The sequence below is a fragment of the Apis mellifera genome, linkage group LG2, assembly GCF_003254395.2.
Source record: "Apis mellifera strain DH4 linkage group LG2, Amel_HAv3.1, whole genome shotgun sequence".
Taxonomy (NCBI): Eukaryota; Metazoa; Arthropoda; class Insecta; order Hymenoptera; family Apidae; genus Apis; species Apis mellifera.
The window spans coordinates 7,519,348-7,538,782 of record NC_037639.1 but is presented as its reverse complement, the minus strand read 5'-3'; the positions used below and the strand labels follow the sequence as shown (position 1 = coordinate 7,538,782).

General features: G+C 45.2%; 1 protein-coding gene and 1 long non-coding RNA gene across 23 annotated transcripts in view; one reads left to right on the top strand and one right to left on the bottom strand.

Annotated features, from left to right (window-relative positions):
- The window catches only part of LOC551123 (RNA-binding protein Musashi homolog Rbp6), a 739,303-nt gene that overhangs the window by 255,679 nt on the left and 464,189 nt on the right, over positions 1 to 19,435 (bottom strand). For all 22 annotated transcript variants that reach the window (XM_026439281.1, XM_026439282.1, XM_026439266.1 and 19 more), the window contains one exon: positions 16,087 to 16,128. In XM_026439281.1, coding sequence (XP_026295066.1) covers positions 16,087 to 16,128 — 42 coding nt within the window. The remainder of the gene's footprint in view (positions 1 to 16,086; positions 16,129 to 19,435) is intronic.
- On the top strand, positions 6,232 to 12,810 carry LOC102654085. Its single transcript, XR_003304217.1, has 2 exons — positions 6,232 to 8,918; positions 8,998 to 12,810. It is a non-coding gene; the product is annotated as an uncharacterized LOC102654085 (long non-coding RNA).

The following is a 19,435-nucleotide window of genomic DNA, read 5'->3' as shown; positions in this document are numbered from 1 at the left end:
CCTGGTGGTGAAAGAAAGAGAAGAAGAAGGAAGGGCGAAGAAACTTATTGAAGAACTCGTGAGGGAAGAAAGGAAAAATTTCCTCCTCGCCTTCGTTCCCTTTCTTCTTCTTCTTCTTCTTCTACTTCTTCTTTCTCTTCTGAACGGTGTGCATTTCCTTCGGTTATTACATGCACATTCTATTACCCTCCATTCGTTCCCTCCCCTCCAAGTTTCCACGTCGTGCCTACGCCATATTAAACCGTGCATGCAACTTTAACCCTCCCTCCCTCCCTTCCACCCACCGTTGTTATCCGCTCGAAGCCGCACTCGCCGCCCTTCTTCTCTCTCTCTTCCCTATTTCTATCGGTCTGAAACCGAAACTGCTCGAGATTGGTAGCGGAAGGCGCCTCTTGTCTACGTGGCCCACAGGGAAATACACAGGGTCAATTAATGCCTCGAGATCGGAATCTTACTTTGTGCATTTGTGCCACGACTTCCTGCCGCCCTATAGTCCAAAGGAAATCACGAATGAATACGTAATGTGGATATCCAGCGACACGGGATGGCCGTGTTGTTTTCGACGATATTGTGCAAACCCCATGGCGTTTATTTCTAATGTATAAACGAGATAAAAACGTAGAGAATTGCCCGTGTGAAACGATCGGTTTCTTTTTCTTTTTCCTTTTTCGAGAATCATCCTCGAAGTGTGTTACATCTCGCGATCGAATTATAGATTGCTGCTTAGAGTCCTTGTTCATTTAGGTGAAATAAAGATTGGATTAGGATCACGTGTAAATATTTCTCACTATCTTTTCAATATGATTTCGTAATATATAAATTACATATCATTAACGTTTGTATCGACCATATATTATTTAATTCCCCAATAAAATCGTAAAGACACTTCTGATCATCCTATTAAGCATCGAAGAATAAATATTAGGAAGTTTTTCGCGATATACATCTCGTTTCAACATCTCGCAGAATATTTCGATGCTCTCGCAAAAAAACGTTCCTCCACCAACTTCGTTCCACCGACTTTGAAAAACCACCCCCCTCAGCACAGTCTCGCCCGTTTCTTTCCTTCCCTTAGAAACAATGAAGCTCCCAATCGCATTTGCGATTCCCCGGGTTCGCGGGATACTCCACACCGACCCGTTTCCATCTCCTTTTCCTCCTCTACGGTTATTCCTCCTCCTCCTCCTCCTCTTCCTTTGCCCCGGCTCGTTTTCCATCCGCGCCTACCCCACCTTCGAAAACGGCTCGCTTCTGAATCCTTTTACATTTTTATAAAGCAGCTTAATTCGCCGCCAGGCGAGATGGAGGGGGAGGGGGGGCAACGGCGTGAAACTGAAACGAAATAGAACGGGATGGCAATTCGTGCTCGCGACGTGGGGTGTCCCGGGATCCGTGTACCCGGCGTGCAGAAATTTTGACGAGCCATCGATCATTTTTTCATATTCGAACACTCGTGTTTCATCGATACCCGTTCCACGTTGTTTTATTCATGCATTTGACTTGCAAATTATAGATTGGCTGCCCATAAATCAACGATTCCTTCTTACCTGACGAAACTCTATTTTTTTTTATTTTTCTTTGCTTCTTCTTTCTTTTTCTTTTTTCTCTTTTGTTTTCGATCCGGTAACACGATTTTTTTCGTTTCGATTATGGAAGTTTGAAAGGGGAACAGGGCGAGTCGTGATTGTGATCGTGGGAGGATAATATCAGTTTGAATTTGGTTTGTAGTTTTTGTAAATGTAGAATTTTCTATAATATTTATAACGAATATTTTCTTTCTTAAATTTCAATATCAAAAATCAACGATGATATATTGAAATGATTCTAATAATAAATTACAAAGGTAAAAATATTATATCATTTTTTACGAGTTTATGTCTATATCTTTGGTCTCTCTCTTTTTTTCTTATTTTAATTAAAATACAAAAGTAAATTACGAACGTGAATCAGTGAATAATGAATGAAAGGAAGGGAACATTTTCGGTTAAATCGCACAGGTAATCGAAGCACATCGGTCGACAAAGGGAAACCGGAAGATGGAAGACGCAAAGGGGTGGCATTCGAGGCGCGAATGTGGAAATGATAAATCGCGGCCAGTTAGGTACGTTAACTACATACGGCGGCGCAAGGAGAGAATTATTATTGGAGAATTTATTTCTCTGCCGAGGAATTATTGCCGCCATTATGCCGGCGAGAGAACACGTGTTTTAACGTGGCCTCCGGGTTAGACGATACCATACCCTCGGACATAATGGTCATTCTTTACAAGTTTCGCGACCAATCGCCCTCTACTGATCTATTAAAAACATATATATTCGAACTCTAATTAATTCGTGATAATTTTTTAACATTCGTACAAAAATTCTTTTTTTCCAATTTCTCATTTTCATCGATCCACGCCAATCTTCGTTTCGTTCGCTTTATTTATTCGATCGATTAAAAATATATTGCTATAAAGCTTCACCACATCGCTCCCCACATAACGCAATTCCCACTTGAAAAAGAACCCGCGTGAAAAACATACGCTTTAACATACTTTACCGGCGCTAATTCATTACTTGGTAAAACGTATCATTACGTAATCACGGTAGACACGATCGTGACTGTTGTATCTCGTCCCACTAATAATTGCGAGTGAAATTACAAGGGCCATAGTAAATCGGAATTACTAACTGTGTGCGCGTGTGAAGCGGGCACACGTGCATCCAAGACGATACGGGAACGTGCCCCTTGCGTAACGACTATACACGCGCGCCGACTGCATGTACAATTTCGAATTAATTATTCACTTAGATAACGTCGATCGATACGTCATATTAATCACAACAGCGCGACTAACGTGGTTAATATTAATCAGCCGTCTAGAAGAGGGTCTACGGGGAGGCGGTTGAGGTGGTGCACACGCGGTGCGGAAGGACTGCCACGGAGGGATAGACGTGCACGTATATCCACACAGATTCTAATTACTGATTAGACAACCAGCGAAAAGGGATTGCTCGGCGAAGGCGCACGAATACACGCGCTTCCTGATAATCAAATTCATTGCCTATCGCGCCTGATCCAATATTTCCGCACAGTTGGAAATCACACTACCCTTCCCCTCTTCCAAGATATCGAATCGAACTCGTTAGAAGGAGTCGTAATATAAGAAATTCATCAAGAGTTTCCTTAATTTAATCTCTAATTCAATCTTGGATCGATAATTCCATTTCATCCATCTTTCTTCGAAAAATCGATCGTCCTTAAATAATGACATTCGACAAAATTCTGCGTATTCTCACTGTCAAGATTGCCTTGGATCGTCGTTCGATTCATTCTGTGTATAAAAGAAACTTTCTTTATCAGAATTTTAGGATCGAATTATCCCAGATAATAACGGTCTGAGCATTTTTAATCGAGCGTTTAGAATCTTCGCGGGCGAAGATTAGCGGAGTGGGGTGGGGGGTGGAAGAGTAGATTTCAAGCTTAATCGAAAGCGTGCTCCCGTCAAAGTGTATTCGACGGTGCTTTAGAGAGAGGGGCTTCTGGCATGTCGTACCGGTGGCGTCTGTTCTTGGGGGAGCCGGTAGGTACGTACGGTTCGGCAGTCGCGGTTTTTGAAAGCCCTTTGCACAAAACAGACGCGAGGTTGCACACGAGGCCGAGGTATCCGCAACCGACAGCGCAGTAGAGACTGCGGTTACCAGACCGCAAGCTACTACCACCTACGCGAGAAATACAGGGAGGGGTGGGGAGGGAGGAGGAGGAGGCAAGCTCGGCCGAGGCAGCCGGTGATGCTGCAAACCCTCTAACGAGCTTACTTCCCCGTAATATCTGAGCGTTTTAGTTTAACCCGGAGCGTCAAAGATAAATTCGTTTGCGATTAATTCGCCCGTCCCAACCGGACAGGAATTTCAATTCTCGCCGGGTGAACAACGACCCCCCGACATCGCCTCGCCGACACGAGGACACACCTTCGCCGCTTGTAATTTCATTATGATCCCTTGCTTTTCTGATAAATCGCCCCGCGATTGTCCCCTCCCTGCAAACTATTCCCTGCGACTCTTCTTCCTCTCCTTTGGATTCGACGAATTTTCCGCGACAATGATTCCAATGAGACGCCAACTACTCGTGTGTACAACTCGATTACTGGATGGATACTCGTTCCCTGATTATCGATGAATCATTTTCTTGGAAGGTTTATAAGAAATGGTTCTTATCATTGAAGAAACTGTTTTATCGTTGTTATTAGTTTACTTTTCTTTCCCAGAATCGATCAGGCTTAATGGATTGCTTCAAAATTTAACGAGACATCGAGTTTTATTCAATATAACATAAAAGGATTCCTCGAGAGCTTAATGAAGATTGGTAATAAAAATTGCAATACAAGAGGGGGGGAAAGGATCAATGTATCCTCTCAGAGATCGTATTCAATACATAAATTTTAGAATTAAATGAGCAGCAAACGTATGGAATAGTGAGACAAGCTCATAGAGGCAAGTGAAGATTTTTTAATCGATCAGTTAAAGGGTGTCCTTCTTCCGTATCCGAATCAGACCGCATGCATATTTCAACTAGATTATATAGTGGCAACATGTGCGGGGAAACTGGAGCCATTAAAAGGGCAGCATGGAGCAGCGGCCGGAGAAGCGTCAAGAAATTCTCTGCAACTGCTCGGAAAATTATTATTCACCGTCGAAACGGAACCTTCCCTCCTCTCCACCCTCCCCTTCCTAGCAACTTCTCACGCGACTCCGTTTCACCTTCGTAATTTCTTTCGGCCCGTCCCCCACCCCGATGAGGATCCACCTACCCTCTGAATTCGATTTCTCGACGATCGAGGATAAAGGTGATAAGAGATGAAAGGAAGGGGAAACTCGGAAAGGAAAGGAAAGGAAGCCGCAGAAATTCATCGAGGATAGATGGAAAACTCTTCTCCCGAGTCGGGTTTAAGTCTGGTCGAGGTGAAAAATATCCAAGGACGGTGTCTCGACTTTTCGTCGAAGTCGCCCCTTGTCGCGATTCGTTCGGAGAGCGTTGTACGCTGGTACAGCGGGAAATTGGCCGTGGAATATTTACGAGGCGGTCTCGCCTCCTCCTCCTCCTCCTCCTCCTCCTTCTGGAAGAGGAGCTCGAACATCGCCACCAATACCGATGCATCCGGGACTATCCGGCAGGGGAGACTTAGACACAGCAAGCTTTTGTGATCGCCGCGAGTGAGGGTGGGAACGATCATACGTGTGTACGTGCGTGTGGCTTGCACTCAGATTCAAGATTCTATACGGCCACTGTGGGAATGCACGAAGATAGCGGCGAACAAAAAGAGGACTCCCTCTCTCTCTCTCTTTTCTTTTACCCATCTCGCTTTTCTCTTGTATGCACGCTCGTACACACGTATATAAACCTGTGGAAAGCGTATATATATATATACACACGCGCGTACAGGGGTTGGTTCGTCGTTTGCTGTAGCAAAAGGGAAAAGTGGTTGGAAGGCGGGGGGATGAAACGTGAGGGTGAAGAGGGCGAAGAACTGAAGTTGCCGGGCAAGGAACGCAATCGAGTGGGATTAAACCTTCTCGATTGCTTCCAACTTCACGCGAGCTCTCCCTCTCTCTCTTCATTCCTTTCTTTCTTTATTCTCCTTCCTCCTCTCTCGTAGACACTCTTCGACCATCCCCTACCTACCCCGTCTTCTCGGGATCCCTCATTGCGGTGAAAAGACGTTCGATGGTGCGGGGAGAGGCGAGAGTCAATTCGAGTCGATCCCATCCACCGAGCTGCTCTCTCTCCTCGGGTTAATTGGACATTTTTTATTGTCAATTTGTGATCGAGATCGCGGCCGGCCTTTGTCGCGCGATCCGAGAGAAGAGGCGAAATGGCGGTTTATCGGAGGGAGGAGGTGGGATCCTCGCATTAGGACATCCTTTGTCCCTTATCGGGGCGAGGGAAACGCCACACGGTTTCTAATTCGGTAGCGGAACCTCCTTCGATCGTTGATACCACTGTGTGGCGTGGTACTTTCCAGTCATCTCGGCAGACGTGCCGCCGATTAATTCTCGAGGAAATGGGACGTGAACGGTTGAACGACATTGATTGTTTCAGAAGGTGTAGGGGAACAGCGTCGATATTTGGATATTAGACGAATCTATGGAAATCGTATGATATTTGATATCGAAAGAGGAAGCAGCAAATCTCTCAAGCCTTACACGATGCTGTATGAATGAAAAGAAATTTAATTTTTAAAAGTCTCTTGAAAGTTCTCGCTGTTTAAGACACTGTCGTTTCCATTATATCGCGCAAGCGTGGATTTCACGCGGTTTTTACATCTTCATTATCCCCGTGTATCGAATAGAAATCTCAATATTCAATCTCTCGGATCAACTTCGATCGGATCACCGTCGTTCCCGTGGAGTATCTAAAATTACTCCGGGGAAAGAAAAGTTTCTTCCATTTCAAATTCCATTCCTCCCTGCTCCGCCGTCTCTCCTTTCATCCCCTTTCACGACGACGGCTACCGAGGAGTATCTCGCGAAAAATTGTCCGGCAGCATCCGAAGTTTAGCTCGAAAGCTAGCTAGTGAGGCGAGGGGAAAGTAAAACTGAGGGGGAGGAGCGGGATAAAGGCGCGTCCGCCCGCCGCTTCACTCGCCACGCGACGAGGGGCGCGAGAGTTTCCGCTTTGCTACTTTCGTCAGTGCATCGCAAACACCGGCGAAGAAAGAAAGATATCGCGGTGAAAAGAAGGAGCAGGAAGCGGGGCGGGGTGCGGAGGCGGGCGGGACGACGACTGGCTCGCTTCACAGGGCTAAATCGCGGACTTTTTTCACGTGCTTACACGGAGAAAGCCCTGAAATATTAAGCGTGCAATTACCAGACCCATTCACCGTGATGCAACGTTGAGACACGCGTCGGTAACGCACGGGGCGACGGGGACGACGATGGGTGACGGATAAAGAAAGGAAGAGAAAGAGAGAAGAGAGAGAGGGAGGGAGAAGGAGGCTGGTGCAAGGGAGAAGGAGAGGTGGAGAAGGGAGAGAAACCCTGTCCTCGGCTGGAAGTCGACGAAAGGACAGAGAGGTACATATACTCTGTTCCGTTTCGCTTTCTCCATCCCCTTTTTCTCTACACGTCGATTCAATGCGATGATAAAAAGCGCGCTAGGCAAAAAAATGAAAAGCTTTTTGAGTCCGTCGAGCTCGGATGAAGCGCGCGGGCGAACCTGTGTGCCGTCGTCACATTGTTTCGAGCTTCGTTCACGATGCACCCCGCCACGTCCACCACCCCCGCGTCACGTCGCCATCTTGTCGTTGCTGAGTCGTCGTTAAAAAAAAAAAAGAAAGGAGAAAAAGAACGAAAGGAAGAAATAATAATCTCCGGCTAATAAGTATTATTGGGACAACCGAGTTTTGAATTTCTCTCGAAAAGAATTCTCTGGAAATTCCTTTCAACTCGCGTCATTTGTAATCGGAATAGGAGGAAGAGACGAGGATAAGGGATGATATAATCGAGACAAAGGGAAGCACGAGTGGAGAGATTGAAAGAATAAGGGAATAAATAAGTGCGAACGTTGGGGACGTTCAACAGGTACAGCGGCGAACTTTTTGAATATTCATGAAATGTCCATTAAACGGGGTATAATTTGTTTTCTTTGTGGAACGCCCTTATGCACGGGAGGGGGAGAGGGGGAGGCGTGATCTATTTCAGACGCTTGGTTTTAAAATCTCGAAGGGAAATAGGTCGGGGCGAGGCAACCCTCTCCTCCTCCTCCTCCTCCTCCTCACTCGATACCGCGCGAGATCCAGGGAATTTGCATTCTGGTCGATGGAACTCTCCGGTAAGATTTTGCACGTTGTTACGGGGTTGGGAAAGGCAAAGGAATGGGTTGAAAAATTTGCTGCGCGGTCGATCGTAAATCATCGGTGTCGAAGCGTCGAATAAGTTACGACTGCTGAATCGAAAATCCCGATAAACTTGCAATTACGTCCTGTGAAAAACGATTTTTCCAGGCTAGGCCGCTTTTTGGTTATAATATCCCCGACGTTGATGCTAATGGACCGGCTTCCACGATCCTTTTCTCACGAATTTTTAAGATTTCATTTCGTCGAAGAAGATTTATAACGTAACAACCCGTACAACAGATAATCGTCGAATATTTTAACACGATTTCGATCCATACGCGTCTCTTGTACGAGTATCAACACCACAGTTCCGAGAAGTCGAATTATCGAACACGTGTTAGCTACGATAAACAAATATCGAGGAAGATTAAACGGGAGACGACAAGCAACAATGAGTAACGTTTCCATAACAAAAACAGAAGTAAAATCCATGCCTATCGTGCCACTGCTCGTTTCTCAGAACTGTAGATAAATAGCTAGCCGGTCGTATCCAGATAGAACCGGATACAACGGATGAAGTGTCGTCCCGAAAATACGTGGCTCTCCTCAGTCAGAGCGAAACAGGCTACGCGCGAGCAACCGTGATAAAGTGGGCACGGAGAAGCGACGAGGGAAGCGTAAAAGTGGTGCGCCGCCATCCTCCCACGCTCGCTTATACCCGCGTTCGCGTGTGTTCCACGCGGGGGTGGAGGAGGAGAGGATCACGTACACCTATACATTATCTAGCACCCATTTTGGTGGCGTCGTGACGTGGTTTGCCCGAGTTTACGGGCCTGCTCCATCACGCGAGTGCTTAGCTTATCTCAATGCGACACAACATATCTGCAAGCTCTCCCAGAGAGAAACCAGCGACAGGTGGCAGCCATGCCAACGATCCACGGTCAAACGACACTCTGGATTTAGAAAGTCGAAGATCAACCCGATTTATATCCGTTTCGAGAGGAACACAGTGATCTACGCCATCAAGAATTAATTCAATTTCGTACGATTACGTCATCGACCTTCAACTCAAGATAGGATGAACAAGAATTCTTCACATCTAGTGCGAATGTTTCTGTATAAGTATTTATAGTATAGTGGATAACTGTTTCGTTATATAAAAAGAAACGTTCTTTTTGCAGCAGTGAATTGATTAATCGAAGGGTACGGCGATAATATCTGTAGTGGCACGAATAGAAATTTGTCACTCGCTGTCTTCTCCGCTCGATTCCTCTTCCGCGATTTCGTTACCGAGTTCGGAGGGGAGAGATCATCCATTGTGGGGGACAAAAGGATGAAAGGGAGTGCGATTGTGCTGGGTAATTTAACGAAGTGTCGGTCGAGATGGTGGGATTCGGGGAATTGCGATGCGTGGCCACCGTAATGAAAGGAGGGATAGCGAGGGGACAGAAAGATGTAAGTAAGGGAGGAAGAGATCTTCGTATAAGATTTGTTAGTTAATCTTCTCGATGAGACTAGATTAGTAATGTAGCTTCCAGTTTTTTTTAAATAATAAGTTGGACGAAATGTTTCTCTCGTATAACAATTCGATCGCCAATTACAATATTTAACGTATTATAATTTAATTATAAATCTTTTTACTTCTTATTCGAACGAGAGAAAATTTCACCGGTCCAGCAATTTTTTCGAAACTTTTTCGAGATCGTTCGAAGTTGAGGAAAACGGAAGATTAATTGTACAATTATGCGCAAATCTTTATAATTCTCATAACACCGCTCGTTTAGGAGTGAAATTCATCGTGCGCGCGAATTTCCATTGGATTTCAATTGGTTCTAAAAAAGACAGGACTCGAGTAGGAAGCGGCGGAGTTAAATCCGGATGTTTTCCAGGCCCGATTGTATAAGTCGCGGAAAAAGGAACAGCGGAGGGCGAGTAGGGCAATAAAATTGATCACCTCGAAATCCGCATGATAGGAAGAAAAGAAGAGGGAGAGAGGGAGAGGGGGAAAAGGAGGGGAGGGTAGGAACGCATTAAAGTGCTTTGCGCTCGGTCGAGCTACGAATTTCAATCTGGAGCCTCGAAACGATCGACCCTCCAGACAGAATAGACCTGGATAAAAGAGAGATTATCGGTTCGTACCCTTTTGAAAACTGGAGATACCGAACTTTTCATATCTCTAGAATGTGATGAGCTAGTGACCCTGTTAAATGCCTGTGATCAGGGCGGGAAATTCATTCAAAATTAAACTAACCCCCGCCCTTAAAAGCGAGTAACTTCCATAACATCTCCCCTCCTCGTCCAACGCGAAAGAACATCGTCTCTGGCTCGAAGCTTTCGACAAGCTTTATCCATTCCGACGATCTATTATCTTGTTATTTATTTAATTATTATAAAATCATCAAATTTTACTTTCGATTTTGAAATTCCAAACTCCCAATTATTACATTTATACTTATCCTTAAACGAATGTTAGGTCTTATTGTCTGCGTGAAAATGGCTACAGAAACGTGATTCCACATCGAGAAAGAAAAATTTTCGACGAAACGCTTTCGAAAAAAACGAACGCTATTCGCAACGTGTAAAAACGATACGAAGCATCGGTTTTTCTGGTCGTCTTTACACCTCGTCTCGTTCGCCGGCGATTCTTCCAGCAAACGATAACATTACAGCACATGGGTTAACCCCGCCACCCCGCTCGTCCCATAGTGTACCAGGGCCATAAATGCAGCCGTGATCCCACGGTATCTGTCACTGGATGACGCGTACGATCCCTGACTCCGTCTGCAGAAACCTTGAGGGACGTTGTACGGACACTGGACGCCACTTACGACGCGCAAACATACCCTCCCCTCGCGGCCCCGACCCCTTTTCCACGATCTTGCTCTACACACACAGCTCGAAGGCTCGTAGCCGGTGAAGAGAAAGTGGACACGTTAGGCAGGAAGACGGAAGAAGAGGGCCGGATGTTTCAGTGGAAGGTTGCGAAGGTCCTCGGGGGTTGGACTGTGTCCACAAGGGTGCCACTGGTGAACCGGTCCGGGGAGGGGGAGGTGTTCCAGAGTACACACCCGGTATAAGTAACGAGCCGTCGCTTTGAATGACCTGACCGCGTATAAAATGCATGGGATTTCGCTCTAATGCCAGCCGGGGAGTTTGCCAGGGAGCGTATTTAGTCCCGAAAGATGAATGTAACAGGTCTCTTTTGAGCCCGCCCACCGGGAAAGGAAATGGGGGAGAGACGAAAGTACCCAAAGGATGTACATGTAGTCGTGGTCCTTGCTCTATTCGGAATCACAAATTGGTCTTTCGGGAGATCTGGCCGCCTGTCACGTGATCCTTGCCGATCCTTACAAGCCTTTAATGCTTTGACCTCGAGATTTGGCCTCGAGGCTGGGGCCTCGAGAAACGGGCCAAGTGTTCGACCATTTTCCTCTCGTCGCGAAGAATCGAACGAGCGAGCGATCGATCGTCTTTAAAATGAATATCTCGTCATCATATTGTTATCCACTAATTATTTTTCTTTCTCAATTTGCATATTTTAACAAAGCGTTTGTCCAAATAATAAACCGATTTTTTCTCCAAGTTTCTCCTGGAACGGAAAGCGTATCGAATCGTATATTCGATGAATCATAGGAGGAAAATACGGCAAATCCTGTTCAAATTCGAAAACGTTTCGCGAGGATCGGTAAAGGAGCCTAGATACGTGGGAACGACCATCGACGAGTCGAGTCTAGTTGGGTAGACCAACCCTCTCATCCCCCTTCGACGAAGAAAACAAAACGACTTGGGTGAAAAGAAGGTACGTGGATGCTTGCGAGGGCACGGAGGTGGAGATGATACTAGACGAGGAGACGAACAGGGAGGGAGGGAGGGGTGAACGTGGAGGAGCTGAACACCCTGGGGAGCCGGCAGCTCGTTACGCGAGACGTGGTACGCCTCTCCTTTCCTCCCTTCTGTACACCCTCTTCCCCCTTCCGCCGCCCTATTCTCCTTTTCTCTCCGCTCCCTTCCCCGTGATTCTCTCCTCAAACCTTGATCCTTTTGCACATCTATCTCTACGCTCCTCCCTCGCCCCACGTTTTCAAGGTAGCGCCACTCTGAATAATGTCCCACGTACACGTTTGTGTCTTCCCTCCCTTCCTCCCTCTCTCTCTCTATATATATATACACGCACGTATCGCTACTCAGTAACAAGTGGATATTATGCTGGCGCGGCTGCCTCCCTGAACTTTGCTTTGAAGCGAGGGATACCGATGAGAAGACACGGAAGACACGAGAAGCTTGTTCGAATTGGTTTCTAAGCTTTCCAATTGAGCACAATCTCACGATCTCTCCTCTAATTGATTGTACAATATACGTCATAATAATAGAATTTACAAGAATTTTGAGTGAAAAAAAAATCACTCGTGGGATGCACTCGAATGCAACAACCGAATGAACGAAACGTCTTTATGAAAGTTACTAGCATAGAGATGCATAGATGTTTCAAACTTCTTCGAACAAAGAGGAGCGATAACAATTCGAGAGATATTTCACCCTTAACATTTCCCTTCCTCCTCTCCATCAACATTAATTTATCCTGTTTATCCTGAAACTTGTTGTGTCTACTGTCTTTACGTTTCGGAATAAGTTAACCGTTCGTTGTCAGAACTTTTCGCATAAGCGTAATCAAGTTGCCGCTTTCGAAACGAGATAAATTCACGCACAACTGATGAATAACGGTCAATTAAATGATTTCAATTATTATAAATCAATCATACCTTGTGATGTGCCTGACCTATCTGCATAACGTATATTTTTTTATAAAAAAAAAGAATACTAGTTTTGCAATACTCTCAGTCAGTTTAGATTTAATCGCTTTCGATATTCTTTTCATACTCATCTTATTGTCTTTCTTCAGACGTACGTGCATTCAACGCGATAGACAATGCGAGACCAAAGAAGAAGATGTACGTATATAAAGAATAGCAACCGATGAGGAAAGAAAAAAAAAAGAAAGAACAGAAGAGAAGAAAAAGGACGGAGAGGCGTTCTTGGAGGACTCGGTAATGACTGTCGCTACTTTTCCGCCGTGTCGGAAGCGCATTGCGCCATTTCCGCTGGCCCGGAAGTGCGGTAACAAAGCGCTTCCGGCACGAGGTCTCGAGGAGGTTGTTACGACGGGTTTGTAGCGCGTGGGGGAGGGGGAGGAGGGGACACAGTCGGTGACATTTCAATGAACTTTGTGACGCGGCCATTTTCCCCATAAAGTTCATCAGATTTAACATGTGTTTTGGGTGGGGAGGGGTTGACGAACTTCTCGCGCTAAATTTCTGTCTTCATCGAGGAATATCAGAGAGACCGTGTAATATCCCCCGTGTATAACCACGCTTGCTGAACACGGGTCGGTCTACAAACCCGAGTCATCCAGTAGACGTCACCGTCTTTTACTTGCTTACGATGAATCGCAAAAGGGAAGTGTGTGCGTTAGTTACGGATATGAAAATGCACGCGATACACAATATTCCATTTTCCAACCGCTCTGTTATACCGTGTTGAAATATTTACATAATGAAAATAATGTACACGGGGGGAGGGGGAGGGAGGAGGCTCATGGAATATTCATAATCCGATGAATTATTTCACGTGAAATATTCTATTAATACGCGGTAATTGTTAATTTCTATCGGGCCATTTGTGCGGAATATTGTTTTAGTAATGAAATGTTATACGTACACTTTGAGCAACGCTTTGTATACGAAGACGCGTCTTCGTACGATTTCTTCACCGATTAATCTTCATTACAGGGTAAACAATGTTACAAATATGTTGCAAAATAGTTAAAAAAAGGAAAAAAGAAAAAAAAGCTGGACCAGAAAAGGAATGTAGCGTATTGTCGTTATCGAAGAAGGCCAGAACATCCTTTGAACATCCTTCAATCTGATTTAACAAGAAAGAGAAGCGTAAACCAACGCTTGCTAAGGCTCGTAAGATTTCCTTCAAGGATGCCTCCCCTGCATGCCGTTTGGCGGGGATTATCCACGCGAGGGAACGTGAAGATTTGTTCCCGGTTTACGCTCGCTTCCGCCTGTTATACGGGGATCCCAACATCGGAATAAAAGGAGGGATCCCCCTCACGGGAATGGGTATACGATGACATCTATTATAGCGTCGAATTATCGCCGCGTGGATCGCGCCAGACATGCCAGTATCGTATCGTACGCGTGGCCCAGAAGCTGGCAACGATCCCAAAACTCGAAACGGAACGCGTGCATCCGTATTACTTTTTCGAACGAGGTTCCTCGTGGAGGAGGCGCGGGAGGTGGGAGGAAGGGGTCGAGGCCAGTGCAGCCACCGCCATTTTATGAAAATTGCACCGCCCGTTTCCAGCTGCCCCGAGCGTTCAGCCGAAATATGTTACTCCCATCTCGCGATTAATAGTCGTTATTTTATTTCGAATACGCGCTCCGTTGCACGCGGGATGCTTCGAGATGATCGTTTTTTTCTTTCCCCTCCCCCTTCCTCGTTGTTGACCTTTTCCCTTTTTTCCCAGATCCAGATTCGTTGACGATCGTCTTTCACGGTGTTTGCACCACGAACCAATAAAGAATTCTTGAAAAAATATCGTAATTAATTTGGAAGTGATAATTTGTGTAGAGATACGTTGTTACAATAATTTCTTTTAATAAATAACACAATTGGCACGTTTGAATTTAAAACCTCGTTCTTATCTCGTCACATTACGAATATTTTTCAATGGTTATTATTAATTCAAAGAGAAATTATTAATTTTTCAAAATTTCCATCTCAAAATTCGACGCGGCCATAAAACCCACAACGTGAATTATTCACGAATTACCGTCGACGATTCACGAATAACTCTTCTCTCCTCTTCTCGCACCGCCTGTGAGAAAGAATCCAACAATTTTTCTTCCAAAGCACACCACCATCCCCCCTCCCCCTCCCCCAATTTCTATCTTATAATAGCGCAAATTGACGCCGTTACACACCCGAATCCTCGCAACAGAAATAACAAAATTTTCATCGAGGCAATCCGCCGCCCGATCGAACGTGCGGCTCGTTAATATCCCGGGATACGTGATTACCGGCGGCGGCGTTGAATCGTGATTTCCCCGTTCGCGTCATAATTTATGCGCTTCCGGCTTTTGACGTTGAAATGAAATAAAATTGGGGGGAGGCGACGTTAGCGGCTCCCTCCCCCCCGTTCGCTTTCTTGCCGAAAAAGCGAGAAGAAAAACAACCCGACCGGGGGAAGGGTTGAACAGGAAAAGGACAGGGGGGGAAAAAAATGACGAAATGAGGGAAGAGGAAGGAAGAGGGGGGAAAAAGAGTGACGAACGCACGGGCGACGACGAGCTGTCAGAGGATTCGGTTGAAAAGAGTCCGGATGGGACGGAGTTCGACAGACATCGAGAGAGAGAGAGAATGGTGGAATGAAAGGGGTGGTGGTGGGTCAGGGATCGTGTCGGTTCAGGGGGAAAGGAGAGAAAAGGGTACAATTAAAATTAGCGCAATTCAGTCACTCGCCGGTAATTCGCGTGCCTGGCATTTATATTATTAAGCCGCGCAAATTTCTCTCGCCTCCCCTCCCTCCCTTCCCGCCCAGAATCGCGCAGATACACACTCGACCCCCTTCGTACGTGCACGAATTTCTACGGATGGGCGCGCGTTTGTGGCTACGCTCGTGGGTGGATAAATGTGTGAGTTAAAGCGCGCTCTCTCTCTCTCTGTCTCCTCCCCTTTTGATATCGTTCCATCCTCGTCCATCCACCGCAAACTCAACGATTCAGAGAGAAGAGTTTCTGGCCGTGACTAAACGGGCCGACTCCGGGGGTAGAGAAGAAAATAATTCCGGGTTTTGAAATGAATTACATCTAATTGCTCTTATTACGAGAACGAGAGGACTTTATCATTCTCTCCCCGGAGAGAGAGAGGAGAGTTCGGGGCTCCCCTTCTCTCTCTCTCTCTCCTTTCTTGCTGTCTTTGCAACCTTCTCCACTCTCAACTCCTCCCTCCTCTCTCTATTCTTTCGTTAGCACAGACTTTGAAAGCTCACGTCTGCCCCTTAGCTACTTCCTGTCCGCAGTCTGGCTTATCTTTTACCCCCTCCTCCGCCGCCCAAAGGAGTTTTTCATGCGTGCGAGGGAAGCATAAAGTTCGCGACTGCTTCGAATCCGACGATTGTCATCTCGCGGGATTTTTTTTCGTGGAATTTTGGGATTTTGGGCGTAGCCAATGAAGATAGCAGGAGAAAAAAAAGTTTCCCTTACCTTTGGATGTGTTCTCCTGGGAAACGCCACCTTCGGGTCGATCTGAAACGAAAAGAAAGAAAATATTAGCTATGGAGATGGCATATACTTATACAAGGAACGAACGATTTAATGATTGAAGGATCGTCTACTTGTATTATCATCTTCCAATATATTCTGACATAATTCTCGGATAATCTAATAGAAAGAGGCTTGATATAAATATTCATCGACTAACTTTTCTGCAAAGAGTTTCGAGTATCGACACGAAAATGCAATAGCATCGCAACCAAAATTAAGGAAACAAAGAAATGGATAAATCTTTATCGGGAAGGAGAGACAGAACCTTTGCTTTTTCCCATTCTCTCAAACTCCCATTACGATTAATTACCGGGTAAATAAAAAATAGGCGGTTGAATACTCGGAGCGGAAGGGGATACGGAAGAGGAGGAACCGAACTCTCGACTTTCTCACCCCTGCCCTCCGCTCGGTTTCCTACGTTTGTCCTTGGGGAGGTGCGACCGGGTCGAATGTAACCGCACATGTTACGCTCTATGTGGCTAGAAAGCAAGAAAAAAAAGAAAGAACTCACTGGTTGGAGGTGGAGGGACGGGGAAGCCATGGAATTCCCGGTGCAACCGCGACGTAAATTCTTGCCGCGAAATCGAGCCGCTCGAATGTTCGTTTCGGCTTCCTTCCTCGTGACCTTACCTCTTACGTGCGTGAACTTACACGCGAGAACGTGACCGCAAAAGCGTCGTACGTTTCGAGAAGTTCAAGCTTCGACGAATTTGAGGCGAAAAGGGGGGATGCGACTTGTTCCCGCGTTTTGTCCGCGTATCGCGAATATAAAATGATAGTTCGAAGGGATAGAATAAGAATTGTCACGTTTTTGGAGGAGGATCTTTTAGGATTTAAGAAATTTTCGAGTTATTGTTCGAATCATGCAAGATTCATGTGATAGATTCGAGCGAACTTTTTAAATAACCTTGATTTGATTTTTAAAGGGGTCTATTGAGGTTTATTAATCTGTTAATAGATTTGTCGAATGAAATGGTTTCAAGAATGAAAGGTTTTCTTGAAATTTATTATTGACAAGGTTATTCAAAGAATTCGGGTTCGTTTGTTTAATATAAAAATAGTTGTAATTAAATTCTTCGACAGAATCTTGGCAAATTCGACTCGTTTGCGTTATATTATTAATTTAGAAAACGTGAACTTTCGTAAAAATTGAAATTTTTTGTCGTAAATATACCGAACAGTAGTTCCAGGAGTGCGTTTAATATTTAATTTCCGATCGCGAGGAATCGCTGAGTCGGCGATTTTTTATCAGGTATTCGAGTTGCATTGGCAAAACTGGGTCGCTTTTTCCTTTTTGTTTTTATCGTATCAAACTGGAGGGAGGGGACGAAGTTGGGAGATTTTTTTTTTTTATCGCCCGAGATCCCAGGTCACTTCTATCGTCGAAAACACTTCCTCTATTTATTCAGCTTTCAAGGATTTCCACCGCGAAGAGATTCAATCTCCTTTTATCCTTTAAAAAACTTGCCAAACGTTTCCTCCCTCCGAATGTATCGTATATTTTCGTTTCCCTTATTCAGAGACAACTTAATCTATTACAGTTAAAAAAGAAATATTAACAGAGTGACAGGTTCTTCGTTGGAGGAGCGCGAATCCGTGAGATGATTTATGATAATCTCGCTCCTCCCGTGGAGGATCGTTTGGGTTTCAATTTTTCACAACCATTTATCGGAATCAATTACCGGGAAATCCACCTACTTCCTTACTCGTCGAATCTATTCAATTCGTCTCGATGGAGGCTACCGGGGTATCGAATAATCAACGGTTTTTCATAAAAATCCTATGGAACTCCTCTCGACGAGTTATTCGATGCAACGGTAAAATTAAGATGAATGTCTTGCGAGTAATCCGGACCAGTCGAAAGACACTTCATATTTCACATCCTCCCTTGATAAATATATAGAGGAATGGAGAGACACTTTTGTATTTCGTGCGTATCAGAGAGGAATTTATCAAAGTGTCCTTTCGTATACTTTCAATTCGGAGCAACATTTTTATTATGAATGTTGATAAGAAATTTAAATTATAAATTTTACAAATTTTACATTCCTTCAATCGCAACGATTATCGCTCAAACACTTTATTCACAACAGATAATTAACGTCATTAAATTCCGAAGGAAACAACTAATGTTGATAAATCCCTTAAAAATTAGATCCGATCCTCTATAATAATATATATTTTTCGCCCGCCAACTCTCCAAAGTCAATCACTTTGTAATCAAAACACGCATCTCGCGCTCAGACAATTTCCCCCCCCCTCGGGAGAATTAATTTTAAACAACGATCTCGCGCCAACGTTCTCGAACTTTAGCTTATCCGCGAGTGCTCGCCGCCCGCGATAGGTAAGAGAGAAGAGGCAGGAGAAGTGGGTGATGGAAGCCACGAACGTGGTAATGACAAGCAAGAAAACCCGCCTCTATCCACCCGCCACCGCACCAACGACGTCGTTTCTCACTCCTGTGTTTTCTCCCTTTCCTGTTCCACCACCACCCCGTTTGCATAATCCCCCACGGCAAAGTTCACACCGGTCGCTCGCACGCCTCCCTGAACGCCCTGAAGCACGACGTCAACCGACGACGTTACAAGGACGGAGAGGAAAGTCCTTACGATTCCTTCCTCTTCTGACCTCCGTCTCGCGATCGAGGAGGTGGAAGAGGAGGAGAGGAAGAGTTTCCAGCGACAAGAACTTTCATTCTGGATCCAGAATTTGAATTTGCGAAGAGTCATCTTTGTTCACGGACTACGAGGTTAAATTAATCGTAGTATAATTTGGTTGGTAATTTCACAGAGTCATGGAGAAGAAATTTCTTTTTTCCCCAAAGGAAAGTTACATTGCAGAGTAAGATTTTTTAATTGGACGTTTAGAAAACATCTCTTCCTCTCTTTCTATCTTTCTCGATATTACAACAACTGTCGCGTGAATCGTCGATCGAAGGATACAACAGAAATTTGTGATCGTTCAATAAATCCTTCGTTCATCGATGCCTCTAACACCTCGCATCGTGGAACGGGGAAACAAAGCCGCGAAACTCGAGCAAAATGGAATGGTTGGAAAGGGAAAGATATAGGGAAAGGGGAGAGGGAATCGAGAGGCTCGGGGCCATTCTCGCGAGCATAACCCGGTTACCCGATATCGGTCGAAACGATCGGGCCGCCAACCATCGACAACAAACCAGAAGTAAGAAGAAGACGTCGAACGACAACGATAGAAATTCAATCTGGTTGGCACGCCTGGAAATTGGGAGAGAGAGAGACCTCTGCTTATTCTCCAACGATTCTCCAACTCT